The following is a 14,278-nucleotide window of genomic DNA, read 5'->3' as shown; positions in this document are numbered from 1 at the left end:
ATAGGACATATTTTAGCATACTAAAAATCAGATAACAATAGAAAACTGTCTTAAATACCTGTGTGAACAACGTTATTCCACTTTCAGTCATCAGTGATATGACGCAGATATTATACGTTTTTTTTTCACTTTTGTATATGGGCTCTTTAATTATGCACAAGATGCAAAGTTGATTTAATATTAAAGTAAAATTTAATATATGTATAGACATGCAAATCAACAATATTCCAAAAATTGATTTTTTGATGCTATATAGTGGCCACAATATGTAAGTAAACATAAAATTGTTTTTTGAACAAAGTATTTCAATATTTTGTAAGTATAATAAGTAAGTTTGCATTCTATAATAACAATGAAATTTTTCTCGTTTGTGACGTCATCATAGTTTACTTTGATTTTACGTATAGTGATGCTAATTCTACTCAATAAGCTAATATACTTTATTAAAAATATGTAGAATTCTGCTATTTGGGTAAATGCCCGACATGCTAATTTCAAAAGTATTCATAAGAAAAGAAAGGTTAGAAGTGAGTAAACAATTTCCTTGCAAACCACTGTTTCAGACAAAGATAGCAAAAAAGCTTTGTAAGTCAGACAGTTAGTCGCAAAATATCAATCAGACTTCCTGTTAAATTTGACCACTTGGCGAATGAGACAATAGCACTGTTTGTTCATAGTTTGTGATTGGTCAAGAAAAAGCAGCAAACTGAAAGCTGCTTTTTTTTGACCAATCACAAACCTACCCCCCTTTTACCCAAACTCGCTACACATGTGGACTTACCATTTAAGTGCGTTATTTCCTAAAGTACTGAAAATAGAAGCTCTAAAGTAAGACAACCACTGCATAAATACCACTATGTAGCTGCAAAATGTACATTTGTCCAACGTCACAATTATGTGCATTTAATGAAAACTGAAACAATCAGTGTACCATAATAGACGTTTAAATAAGTATATAGTGCAATTTGTTTTGCGACACTATAAAGTACAACAACCAGTGATCATTCAGTGTTTTACCGAAATCGAAGCAGTTGACATATAATAGAAGGCAATGGAAGGACCCCAGGTGGAATTGTCTGATATCCAAAGATTTTACAAAGACGCCACAGTATTTCTAACGGGCTGCACTGGTTTCGTTGGAAAACTCTTTTTAGAGAAAATCTTGAGGTCACTACCAATAAAAAAAGTGTTCATTCTAGTGAGAAACAAAGAAAAAGCACCAACCTCTAAGAGAATGGAGGATCTCTTTGAGTCAATCGTAATAATATCTCAAGTTAAACTGATTTTGTAATAATTGTGTTAATTTCCAGGTATTCAACGGGATTAAACGAACCAATCCTGAAGTTTTAACCAAAGTGGTACTGATGGAAGGAGACTGTTCACTGCCAATGCTAGGACTGAGTCAGGAAAATGTCAACACTATCATTAACGAGGTGAATGTGATAATTCATTGTGCAGCCATTGTCAAATTTGATGAACAATTAAAAATTGCCACCAGAACCAATGTTAGATCGGTCAGAGATCTAGTGGATATAGCCAATAGGATAAAAAAACTAAAAGTAAGTTGTTATCCTGTACAATTAAACAAAATTAAATGAATCATTTTAATATAGACATTTATCTATGTGGGGACTGCTTACTCCAACTCAAATCTGAGAGAAATAAAGGAAGAAATTTATCCTTCTAAAATAAAAGCTGAAGATCTGATAGCGGTTTGCGAAAGTCTTGACGATGATACTGTTGAAGTTATGACTAAAAGGTATGATTGAAATAGAATATTTTATATGGTAAGAGCAGAAAGTGAATAACTTTGGTCACTTTTGCGCATGAAAATTGCAGTTTAAAGCGAACTAACGTCACAAAATGTCAGTAAAAGGTGTTCAAGCACGATTTCCGAGCACTTCCGGAATGCTCGTTTGTGAAGTTTATAATTAGAGTTCGGATTAAAAAGCACTAAAATCGGAAATAAAGCACATAAATAGCAAATTTATTTTCTTAGATTTTAGACTGTTTTGAAAACTTTCAGAATTTGTTTGAACTACTTGATGAGCATTTGGAAGGTTTTTGAACAGTAGGGCATATTGAAGGTTCTGGGATGCTTTAAAGGCATTTGGAAATTCTTACACGGCTTTAGAATTTTTTGGAAGCTTTAATCTGTTTTAAAATCTTTTGGAAGCTTCGACTAGACTAGTTAAAGAGCATTTGCAATCTTTTAGACTGTTCTTAAAGCTTTTGAAAGCTTCTAGACTGTTTTGAAAAACTTCCGACTGCTTTAGAAGCATTTTGGGGTTTCTGTAGTGTTTTGAAATCTTTTTAGACTACTTTAGGAGCATTTGGAAGATTTCTGGAGAGTTTAAAAAGCATTGAAGGTCTTGGACTGCTTTTAAAGCATTTGAAAACTTATGGAAGCTTTTACACTGCTTTGATTTTTTTAGAACTTCTAGATTAGCTAAAGATCATTTGGAAGCTTTGAGACTGTTTGAAAAACTACTTTGATGCACTTTTTACCGAAAATTAGCTTAAAACTTGAACACCCTATATCTTGGTTATTTTTGGGAGTTTAGTGTGGTTTAACCACTCAAATAAATCGTCTTAAACTGCTGTTTTTAGAGGTGTAGAGCAAAAAATTGTATCTAACAAATTGTGTACAGCGTGAGTAAAATTAATGACCCACTAACAATTTTGTGCAACCCTGTATACTGGCAACTGTATTGAAGTTTATACGTTACGTAGTTTGGTTTCGTGGTTCATTAGGAACAATTTTGAACTAATGCAGTTTTTATGTGAATTTAAGCGTTTTTGAAATATTTTCCAAAAACTACTTTAATGCACTTTTTACCGAAAATTAGTTCAAAACTTGATCACCCTGTTTCCTGGTTATTTTTGGAAGTTTAGGGTGGTTCAACCACTGAAAAGAATCGTCTTAAACTGCTGTTTTTAGTGGTGTAGAGCAAAAAATGGTATCTACAAAATTGTGTACAGGGTGAGCAAAAATAATGACCCACCAACAGTTTTAAGCTTTTAAGGCATTTGAAACCTTGTAAACGTTTCTAGAAACTTTTGAAAGCTGTTAAACTGCTCTAGAAGCATACGGAAGCTTTTAGATTGTCTTTAAATCTTTTGAGAGCTTCTAGATAAATTGAAAAGCTTTTGGACGTTTCTAGGATGTTTTGTAAGCTTTTGCAAGGAATTTTAGAGCTTCTATAGTGTTTTATGTTATTTATTGTTTTAGTTATTTTAATGTTTTTACATTTTTTTAAACTATTTCAGGAGCATTTAGAAATTTTTTGGTCAGTTTTAATTTGTAAATTGATACCCATTTTGCAACATATAATTGGTATTGTTTTGTCTCTCAGAAGCCTTCAATATCTCAATATTGCAAGTCATTATTACCAGTTAGGGCCCAATGACCCACTGTGCGACGTTACGGAATCAATAAGATTACGTAAAACTCCTCCGTTTTTTGTCAAAAACTATAGTTAAACCATACAAAAATAGCAGCAAATAAGCACAAAAAGGAGAAAAAAGGCATGAAAAAAATCTGTCAAATAATGTGTTTTTCCATCGTTCACATTAGATGTCAAAGGTTGGTGGGTTTTATTATTTACAAAAAGCAAAATTTCTAGAAATCCAGACTCCACTTATAATAGAAATGTTTTATCTCTGGACATAATAAATCCTACTGAAAATTATAATACAATACATGGGCCTTGTAACGCAGAATACGAAATCACTCTAAAGTGCACAATTGGTTTGTTTTTTTTACACTCTTAACATAATTTATACAGTGACATTGACACGACACTGGCTGGTTGTGGAAAGGTCATCATAATGACAATGAATCAAATTTGAACATACTATTTTTTGTTTTTAATTAATAATAATGAATAAATTAAATTTGTCATTAATAATTTATTGTTTGTTAACTCGGTGTATTATTTATTCATTGGGAAACCGTGTACTTACTCTAATCAACATAAAACAGAATTGCGTATTATGATTTTATTATTTTATATATAGTGTAGTGGGGGCCTGGCCAAACACTTACACTTTTACCAAACAAGTAGCCGAGGATTACATTAATCGCAAGGGAAAAGGTCTCCCTATATGTATAGCCAGACCTGCTATAGGTAGGTAACTAACATTCACTGTACCTGGATATTTACACAAATTTTTTCAGTTATTTCAACGTATAAAGAACCTGTAAGCTCATTCGTTGACAATGTGTTCACTCTGGCTGGACTCGCAATAATTAATGGTTTGGGTATTACACAGATTTCCTACTTCCAATCAAACGTTTGTTTGGATCTGATACCTGCTGATTTTGTAATCAATGAATGTATAGCAGCTGGTTGGAATACTGGGGAGTAAGTGTTACCCTAAAATCGAAAATCAGCGTTCTTTCTGTATGTGAACATTTCAGAACATTCCAAAAACAATCGGAAATTCCCGTTTACAACATTGGTAGCGTACAAGACAATCCAATTACTCAAAGTATAAAACTGTTAACATTTTTTACTTTTTACGTTGATTATAATAAATTTTATTACAGGCGAAGTTTTCGCATTATGCAAACGATATGGTGATACTATTCCGAGTATTAAAACAGTAGCGTACCCTATCAAGTTTGTAACTGCTTGCAGGTACAATTATTTAGTGGTGCGATTTTTTTTGCACACCCTGGTCGCCATCATTGTCGATCAAGTGGTACGCTTAAAAGGAGGTAAACCCACGTAAGTGTCTTTTATTTACACATTATTAACCAATTTCACCTTATTTTTCCTATCAAAATGAGATTGATTGGTAATCAGGAGTTTAATTGTTTCATATTTTCAAACGTCCAGTATAAAAATTGAAAATAAGACGACCAAAGAAGCCTCATCAGTCATTTATTACAGAATTAACATTTCGTGACTTTGGCTTATAAAAGCGAATAATTTAGATGACACAAAATATCGCAAGTCTATTGTATTTAAATCTGGATATTTAGGTGGTCGAAAGAGTGCACTAGAAGGAGAAATCAATGAAATGATTGTACTCTCGTTGTACTGAGAGTTCTTTGGTATTTTTTAACTTTAAAAATAGTCACTTGATTAATTCATTGTTTAAAACTAAAAAACGTTCACGTAGCTTCTTCTCAAATACGATTATGCCATTTAAAACAGTCACATGACCTTTAGGATTCCATTTTGACGCTAACAATGAGTCTCTATACTTTTTTTTTTTTTAATTGATGATTGTCACGTGACTATTTTCGTGACATTAAAAATATTGGTTTAAACTGAAAAACGGTCTTCAGAATCGGTTTTGTTGCTAAAAAAGAGTCACGTCATCTTTAAAACTAAATTTGGTGACAGTTGGCACCTTAAAAGAAGTCACGTGATTTTCAGACTATCAATTTAAATTGAAAAACGGTCACGTGATCCTTCAAATATTTTGCCATTTACAGTCACGTATAACGTTCACAGGATTCAGTTTTGGCATTAAAAAAGAGTTACGTTTAAAAATAAATTTAATGAATGAAAATCGTCACGTCATTATTTTTACCTTTAAAAATATCAGTCTAACGTACAAACTGTCATGTGACGTAAAAGATGACATTTTAACCTTGAAAATAGTCACGTGATTCATGTATCAGTTTTAAACTAAAAAAAACGGTCACGTGACATTTAAGATTCCGTTTTGACGTTAAAAATAAATTTGATGATTGAAAATTGTCTCGTTTTCACCATTTTCACTGCAAAACGAGTCACGAACTTTAAAAATGGTTAGTTTAAACTGAAAAACGGTCAAACTTTTGTCACGTGACCATTTTTTACCTTAAAAACCATCAGTTTATACTTAACAATTCACTTAACGTGATCTTTCAAATATGTTCTATTCGTCATTTAAAACAGTCACGTGACCCTTCAAATAATATTTTGACATTTACAACGATGGCACTTTTTTAAACTAACTCCTAGTGGACTCCAATTCGACTGAGCACAGCTCCGTTATTTAAAAAGCTACAAAAAAGCGTATTTATGGAAAGTTGTAGAAAATTTAATTGTCTATAAGTTGTATTAAGGTGTTTTTGGTATTAAGGGCCTCCCTAACGAGTTATAAAGCAAAATGAGACAGAATGCACCAAACTGTTTTTTTTTATCCTCCATTTTGACAGAAAAATAAGCTTATGTTATTACTTTCAGTGTAATTATAATTAAGATGGGACATTTCTTTTGTTTTTCTCCTTGTATTATTTCAATATTTCTACATCCTCAATAGGCCTAATGAAACATATTGTTTATATGGCTTCTTGCATTTTCTTATGCCTGTTCCCTGATGATTTATAGTATATTTTTGTTTTTCCGCTTTAAAGTAAAACGTCTCCCAATTTTAACATAATGTATTTCTGTCATTATTACAATTATTAATTACTCTAAAAATTTGATTAGATGTAGCAAAGACATAAAACGTCTTCACCAGTTCCAAGAAGCCTACGAACATTTCACCACCAACAGTTTTTTCCTTCACGTGGAAAACACTCACAAACTGTTACGAAAAATGACGTTTATGGACCGGGAACTGTTCAATTTCGACATTACCTGCGTGAACTGGGATAACTACTTCCTACAGTACGTAAAAGGACTGAGGGTTTACCTTCTGAAGGACCCTATGGAAACTCTGCCAGAAGGAAGAAAACGAATTAGTTACTTACGAAACTGGTTCATAGTGTCTTTGATAACCACAATCGTTGTTTTATATGTTGTAGGAAAGATTGTTTTGTTCAAATTGTTGCCCTTTGTTTTTGGGGTGGGTACCTTATTTTTAGGTAAATTGGTTTGTTGAAGTTTGCTACGATGTATGAGTGTAAATAAAGTTTTGGTTTAGTCAACCCATATGTAATTTTACACCCTGACCTTTAATTATACCTATATAACGTTTTGTAAACCAAGTGTCAAACACGTGTGAAACCCTTGATGAAGGGCAATAAATTTAAAATGACAAATGGTTAGCGTTTTCCGCCCCTTTTTGAAGAAACCGAACTAGACTTTAAGTATTTTTTTTCTGTGTTGTTGTTTTACAATTTTATTTCTGTGTTGAAAACGTTTATACGAGGAAACTGCCTACTTATTATAATATGGGAACTGGTTCTTTCAACAGTCATAATAATTACTTTAGCAGACTCTATATTTGACTGTGAAAGAACCGCTTTTTTAACTTATGGCTGCTGTGCACTTTTTATCTTAAAGTCACTTTTGCCTATATAAATTTCAAATTACTTACACATTAAATAAGACATAAATTCTCAGAAATATTAAAACTGTAGAAAATCAATTTTTATAGCTTTAAGTGTTTCCAAGCATAAATCTATACTTATAAATAATAAATGTCGCTGGACTTGTTTCCTTTAATAAATCTAATGTTAGCTCTTATTAGTTTCGAACTCGGGCGTACCAAAACATTTAACTGACCAAAACTTTAAAAAGACCGCTTAAATAAACACACTCATTCACTCAACGTTTGGACTCGGTCCATTGAACGTACAGAGCAAATTAATTTCGTTGACCTTCTAATAATAAGTTTGTTCTGAAATATTAGTAATAAACTAGAAAATTAACGGGGTGTGTAATTTAAACGGCGACTCACCATCATTTAACTCCCCTGCATGAGGGCTCCCCTAAAATTAGTTAAACTAAAACAAATTACTCCTTAATCAAGTTCGATTAAAATTGGACAAGCATTGTTTTTGTAAGGGAGAGGTCAATCGAAATGCCTCCACCTAATAAAAATCGTGTAACCTCATCAAACTGTGTAAATCCATCAATGACGAACCTTAACTTTAATTGATTCGTCCTATAACGTGGCCAAAAAAATCAGACTTGCAACCGACCAGTGTGTTCTTTATATCCGTCATAATTAATAGGCGCTAATCAAAGGCATCTGCCAAAATAATCATACAGCCCTACTATTATACAAACGTATTGCTTGGCAATCTACTAACCGAATGTTCATGAGACTTTCCGGCCGACGGACCTATAGATGGCTATTCCAGAATCCCATTATTGCATCCACATGATGAAAGCAGCCTGTAGTGTAGATTCAGACACTTGTTGCCTGCGGGATAACGTTGTGCGCGCTGCGGTTAAGTGTTTAACAAAATCATGGATTTTCTTCAATTTACTCCGGATTTTAGTCAGTTAGCACAAGAATCGGTTCAGAGAAAAATCAACAACGGACACGGAGAAAGTAAAAGAAGGAAAACCAGCAATAATACAGTGTCGCACGACTATTCTACTCCTTTGAAACAGAGGAGCCAAGCCAATGCCAGGGAAAGAGATAGAACGCACAGGTATTATACTTTTTAGTTAATAATAATTGTAATCGAATAAGGTTTTGTGCGCCATTCCTCCGTCAGGCTGAAGATCTACTTTTGATTTAAATAAAAGTAATTACTGTTTCAGTGTTAATACAGCCTTTTCCACTCTCAGAACCTTAATACCTACGGAACCAAAGGATAGAAAACTGAGCAAAATTGAAACTTTAAGATTGGCTTCTAGTTATATTTCTCACTTGGGTACCCAACTTATGGCAGGTGAGTACGTTCAAAAAATTGTTAATCTTTTCTTGAAAAAACTTCTTATAGGTCCAGTAGACCAACCCTGTCTTCGATTGATCCAAAACATCCAAGATGACGACAGTTCAAATTCCAGTTCGGGCAGTCGACAAGTTTGTACTTTCTGCATATCCCACAAGAAATTCCCTGTAAGTTTTCACTCAATTCCCAGGGAATTTTCATTTGATGGAGGAAATTTTCAGAAACTCCTGCCTCAAGAAGATTACAGTTGTCAAACCTACTCAAACTGTCAGCAATTAATTCTGGAACCATCCGACTCGTTATCTTCAGTTATTTTAACGCACGCCACTGACTTAGCCCCTATTTACGAACATCAGTAAATTCTTACATATTACTTAATCGCAACCGCTTTAATTAGAAATTAGGTTTTGTATGTTATTATGTATATAGTACTATTTTTGATACTGAAATTTATGAGTCACAAGGACTAATAAGACTAATTAAAAAGTGACGGAAATTATTAACTTCAATTAAAATGTGTTATTAACAACAATGCAGTTTAATAGGGCGTTGTTTATAAAATAGTTATTTAAAGAATATAGGGGTTAATAAAAGTAATAGTACAAACAGACTGTACCATATTTTTCCACCTACTCTGTAAATTAGGGAATTTAAAGAATTCAGGGAATCTCATCAACAACTTTAATCATAACATTTTATATAAAATTTATATTTTTTCATAGTAATACTAGTTTCTGGCAGTGGCATGGTTAGCCTTATACCAATCGACACTTTCCTTAATAGCTTGTGAAAATGGAGTAAACTGGAAATCGGGCAGATACGTTCTCAATTTCTTGTTACTGGCCGTTTTCTTGAATTGTCCGTCAGCTTTCGTTACGTCAAACACGATTTTCCCCTTAAAATCGTACGCCTTGACCAGTTCCTCGGCCAGTTCTTTTATGGACACCTCGGCCGACTCGTCCACTAAACCCCAAAATACAGATACACACACATTGGGGACACACTGTAGATATTACCTGATAAAATGATGGGATCCACTTCCTTGTACTCCCTCAAAACCCAAATGAATAATCGCGCCAGGTCAAGTGAGTAGATGAACTGTCTCAATGGTTTGCCGGTTCCCATTACAGTAAAAGTATCCCCACCTGAATGTATAAAGTTTATTGGTAACTAGAAGATTTGATGTAGGTGGAGTGTTCCAAACGTTAAATACCTTGATTGACAATATCGTATAATTTCTTAATTAGTCCGGGGATCACGTGACTCGACTGGGGATTGTAGTTATCGTGCGGTCCAAAAACATTGCAGGGCACTACAGATGTGAAGGTACAGCCGTGCTGTTCATGGTAGGCGCGATTCATGACGTCAATCAGACGTTTTGCGTAGCTGTAGCCGAAATTAGAGGGATGCGGCGGACCGTTATGGATCTACATGTAAGTCGCCTCAGTAAAAATTATTATCTTCACTTTGGTCATTATTTTAAAGTCTTACCATAGTTTCATCAATTGGATACTCTGTTTTATCTGGGAATATGCAAGTGGATAAGCAGGAAACTACTTTCTTGACGCCCGTCTCGTAACTTATTTGCAGTACATTGTCATTCATATGGAGGTTATTCCTCTATGAAGAATAATACAAATTCAAATAAATTTGCAGAGAAAATGTGTGCCAATAAAAAAACTAATAATTGGCTAACCATTATTTTGAAATAAAAGTTCTTTACTGCTTTGTTTTGATGAGAGGCTGTAATAGGGACAATTGACTTTAATTTTTTTCCAAATCTACTGTATTATTGATTACCTAACATAGATACAACTAATAACATCAATTTGTAATGTTAAAGACACTAAAATGTGTAATCTTCCAAATCATGAAAATTTAGTGTGAGATAAAGATCACATTTAAGCTCTAAATCATTGTCAAACAAAAGATAACTGACACACTGAATTGTGACTAAATTTTTTACCAAATAAACCAACTACTGTAAAATTAAACATTCTTTCCACACACCTAATATTAGCAATTTATGTTTATGGGAAAATTACCAAAAAGTCCAGATTATGGGACATGTTATGGAAAAGTCCTCCAACCATAGCTGCTAGATGTATGACATGTGTGGGTTTGTGCTTCTCAAACAGTTGTTTGGTTGAGTTATAATCACTGTAAACTTAGAGCTTATTAATATCACAGCAAAATCAACTGTTAAATTAACACGTAAGCAATTATGTAAAAATAATAAAAAACTAAAAAAGACCAGGCCATACCATAAATCAGCATCTTTGCTGCCGACAAATATCCAAGTTTCGTCGCTTCGGCCCTCCTTTTCTGACACGGTTTGAATGGCTTTACCCACTAATCCGGAACCGCCAGTCACTAATATCACCTTCTTTTCCGACATTTCTATATTATCTATTTAATATTAAAAGGAAAATCCTTTTATAAATACTTCTTGAAGCCGCACACGTCAACAAAAACAATGGATCAAAGTGAGGTTAGGTTGAATCAGACTAATCACTAATCAGTCAGCTGTGTGTCGGCTGTCAATATTTTTTAATTGCTTAAAGCAGATTAAACTTGCTTACAAGCAAGGTACTAAGTTTGAATTTTTTTCTTAAATTCTTGATTAACTAATCCAATTTTTACCTTTACCTAAACCACACGTCTTATGTGATGTCTTTAATTAGTTGTGTGGTGTACTAGTAGATTGCTTGTAAAGTTTTTTAGAAGCGCTTGCTTATAAAGCAACCGCTGTTTAAACCATACCATTGACAACTTCATTAACCTCACTTTTTAGACACAAAAACAGTGTGCACTGCACAATTTCTTAAACACATAAAACTTGACTGTAGCATTAAATCGCGAAAATGGGTAAATTAAACGTCAGCCTGATGAGATACCTTACTCCTGAAGACTTCAGGGTACTGACAGCCATAGAAATGGGCATGAAAAACCACGAACTAGTACCAGGACCCATGACAGCCTCCATAGCTAACCTGCAGCACGGGGGTGTCCACAAACTGTTAAGGGAGCTCTGTAAGCACAAGTTACTGAGCTACGAGCGTGGAAAGCGATACGACGGTTACCGTTTGACTAATGCTGGTTATGATTATTTGGCTTTGCATTCACTGACTAAAAGGAATGTTGTAGCTTCATTTGGCAACCAGATTGGGGTAGGAAAAGAGAGTAACATATATATTATCGCCGATCCTGAGGGTAATGAAATATGCCTCAAACTTCATAGATTGGGTAGGGTGTGCTTTAGAAAAGTGTCAGAGAAACGTGATTACCACAAACACAGGTAATTATTTTAATTCATTCATTCATTAGAATTAACCTAATTTGGTTGCAATTCCAGGAAATCAGCATCCTGGTTATACTTGTCGCGTATATCAGCCACCAAGGAATTTGCATACATGAAGGCATTATATGACAGAAAGTTTCCAGTGCCCAAACCTATAGACTTCAACAGACATTGTGTTGTTATGGAGTTGGTAAATGGTAAGCTTCAATACTGCACTAATCAACTGGAAGCTTGAATATTTAAATTTTTAGGCACACTGCTAAATCATGTGTCTGAACTGAATGACTTGGAAGCTCTGTATGATGAGCTAATGAACTTGATATTGCAATTTGCTGACTCTGGCGTGATTCATGGTGATTTCAATGAGTTTAATATTATTTTAACTGAAGATGAAAAGCCTGTTATTATTGATTTCCCCCAAATGATGTCCACTGAACATCCCAATGCTCAGATGTACTTTGAAAGGGATGTTAATTGTATTAGGGAGTTTTTCAAGAAAAGGTACAGTTGTGAATGTTTTGGGGTTCAGCTTGTTTTATAAAAATTTCTCTAGGTTTGGATATGAAAGTGAAACATTCCCCAAGTTCAGTGATGTTGAAAGGACTGATACACTAGATGCAGAAATTCTTTGCACTGGATTTACCAAGCAAATGGCTAAGGAGTTAAATTTGGAGATGGGTTTGGCAGATACAAGTGATGAATCTGGTAAGAACTACTTACAAAATCCTAAAATTAATAACAGCACTAAATCATATTTAGGTTCAGAGTCAGATGAGTCTAAGGACACTGAAGACCATCCAGAGAACTATCTAGACTCATCACAGGAAAAAGACAATTTAAGCAACTGTGACTCACCAAGCCAAGTTGAATTAGAAGACTGGCAGAAAAGAGTAATGAGTATGACACCATCTTGCACAGAAAAAAGTAGTGACTGTGATTCAGATGATTTATTTGATGAGACTAGAAGCATTAGATCAACAGCAACCACAATCCATCCGGAAGAAATTAAAAAACGAGTAAAATCACAATTGGCAGCTAGAGATAAAAGGGCACAGAGAAAGAAGTGTGTGGCAAAGGGTGAAGCCAATGCTGTTACCAGAGTTCGGCGCGAAAACAGGCAAACTGTGCAACAGAGTCATGGAATTTGGGGTTGTGAATGATATCTGAACTATTAGTTCAATAATAACTCTTTTATTGTATGGTTTACTTCCTTATTAATTAAGTTGGAAAATTTATATAAACTAAAATAACATTTTTTTCTTCACAACCAGTTCTAGTGGAAAGCCTTTTATTTAGTACCTTTAGGTTCTTGATCCTGTTAGTTAATCACATCACATGGCAACCATTAAAATCTGAACAATTTGTTTTAACAAATTAATGATATTTTGCATCAAAATTATTAGATAGAAACTCCAACAATGAAAAAGTAGATTGTTCTTTAACTTTAGTAATGTTTTTAGTTAATTGGTTTATTTCTTTTTGTAGTCTTTTCAGCTCATCTAAAGCACTGACAACTTCATTCAAATCCATAATTTTTTGATCTCCTTGTCTCACAACAATTGATTTTAGCAGTGGGTTCAAGCTTCTTAAATGGTCCACTAATTCACTAAATTGTTCTTCACTTTCAATTGGCTTAACCTTTTTCAGTTGCACTCTTCCCATTGACACTTCTAGAAACTCCTGAAACTCTCTCACTTTAATTAAGATTTCTTGTTCAGTGAAAATGTTTTCAATCTGATCCAGGATGGCCTTTATTTTATTAACTTCCACAGTCAGAACAGCAGTTTCATCAATCTCTTGAAGTTTGTGCTGAATGTCACCTCTGGCTTGCTGTAACTCCACAAGCTTAATTAAATTAGCTTTGAACTGACTGTTGATATTTTGCTGGTGTTTTTCATTAGCATTTTTGGCTAGTTGTCTTTTCACCATAGCTTGCAGATACTGATTGTAAGCAGCCTCTTTTGGAGCTATTTCAAAAATGGAACTTTTTGGTGTAGCAAAACTTGCACTACTTGTTGACAGTGATGTTGTGTTTAATGAGTCTAGAGATTCTGAAATTGGAGATCAGAATATTGAAATACAGTTTGTTTTGACTTGGAAATTGTAAATGTTAAGATATAACGGTGTCCAGTGCTGCTAAACGATGGGTCGCAAAGCCGATAAACATAAATAAAATTACCAAATTATTTACAAACCGAATTTAACTGACCTGTTGAACCTAAATTTCTTGGTGTCCTTCGACTCGACTGTAAAGTTAAGTTCAAATTTCTGCGGCTATTCATTTTGCATCTATCACACTATGTACAGCGTAAAACTTTAAACAATTTTAAGGGGTGGTTTCTGATAAAATGTATCAAAAATATTCAAAGTATATAAAAACAATTTAAAACTACTGGTTA

The 14,278-nt window shown here is 33.9% G+C and overlaps 5 protein-coding genes across 6 annotated transcripts; 3 read left to right on the top strand and 2 right to left on the bottom strand.

Moving 5' to 3' along the window:
- Positions 1–957: 957 nt before the first annotated feature.
- Positions 958–6,874, top strand: LOC145726573 (fatty acyl-CoA reductase wat-like). The gene is made up of 8 exons (XM_081975732.1): positions 958–1,258; positions 1,311–1,559; positions 1,614–1,759; positions 4,021–4,130; positions 4,181–4,367; positions 4,424–4,494; positions 4,553–4,733; positions 6,435–6,874. The coding sequence occupies exons 1-8, from the start codon at positions 1,052–1,054 to the stop codon at positions 6,826–6,828; spliced, it is 1,545 nt and encodes a 514-aa protein (XP_081831858.1). The 5' UTR covers positions 958–1,051; the 3' UTR covers positions 6,829–6,874.
- Positions 6,875–7,639: 765 nt separating this feature from the next.
- LOC145726582 (uncharacterized) lies at positions 7,640–9,186 on the top strand. Of its 2 annotated transcripts, none has more exons than XM_081975743.1 (4): positions 7,640–8,332; positions 8,445–8,575; positions 8,627–8,745; positions 8,800–9,186. In XM_081975743.1, exons 1-4 carry the CDS (start codon positions 8,145–8,147, stop codon positions 8,935–8,937), a joined length of 576 nt encoding a protein of 191 aa, XP_081831869.1. In that variant the 5' UTR covers positions 7,640–8,144; the 3' UTR covers positions 8,938–9,186. The 2 variants fall into 2 exon arrangements, with proteins under 2 accessions (XP_081831869.1, XP_081831868.1); XM_081975742.1 differs by having other exon boundaries at positions 7,701–8,332; positions 8,430–8,575.
- A 61-nt stretch (positions 9,187–9,247) lies between these two features.
- On the bottom strand, positions 9,248–11,071 carry Gmer (GDP-L-fucose synthase-like protein). The gene is made up of 6 exons (XM_081975738.1): positions 10,843–11,071; positions 10,624–10,738; positions 10,070–10,198; positions 9,792–10,005; positions 9,595–9,723; positions 9,248–9,541 (listed from the first exon to the last, which is right to left on the bottom strand). The coding sequence occupies exons 1-6, from the start codon at positions 10,974–10,976 to the stop codon at positions 9,306–9,308; spliced, it is 957 nt and encodes a 318-aa protein (XP_081831864.1). The 5' UTR covers positions 10,977–11,071; the 3' UTR covers positions 9,248–9,305.
- Positions 11,072–11,214: 143 nt separating this feature from the next.
- Positions 11,215–13,149, top strand: RIOK2 (RIO kinase 2). Its single transcript, XM_081975736.1, has 5 exons — positions 11,215–11,876; positions 11,934–12,076; positions 12,131–12,380; positions 12,433–12,584; positions 12,639–13,149. Exons 1-5 carry the CDS (start codon positions 11,443–11,445, stop codon positions 13,037–13,039), a joined length of 1,380 nt encoding a protein of 459 aa, XP_081831862.1. The 5' UTR covers positions 11,215–11,442; the 3' UTR covers positions 13,040–13,149.
- On the bottom strand, positions 13,055–14,267 carry LOC145726579 (uncharacterized). Its single transcript, XM_081975739.1, has 2 exons — positions 14,089–14,267; positions 13,055–13,930 (listed from the first exon to the last, which is right to left on the bottom strand). The coding sequence occupies exons 1-2, from the start codon at positions 14,159–14,161 to the stop codon at positions 13,254–13,256; spliced, it is 750 nt and encodes a 249-aa protein (XP_081831865.1). The 5' UTR covers positions 14,162–14,267; the 3' UTR covers positions 13,055–13,253.
- Positions 14,268–14,278: the final 11 nt, after the last annotated feature.

The sequence above is a fragment of the Ips typographus genome, linkage group LG3, assembly GCF_016097725.1.
Source record: "Ips typographus isolate SLU linkage group LG3, UJ_Ityp_2.0, whole genome shotgun sequence".
NCBI lineage: Eukaryota > Metazoa > Arthropoda > Insecta > Coleoptera > Curculionidae > Ips > Ips typographus.
This window is presented reverse-complemented; position numbering and strand designations above follow the sequence as displayed.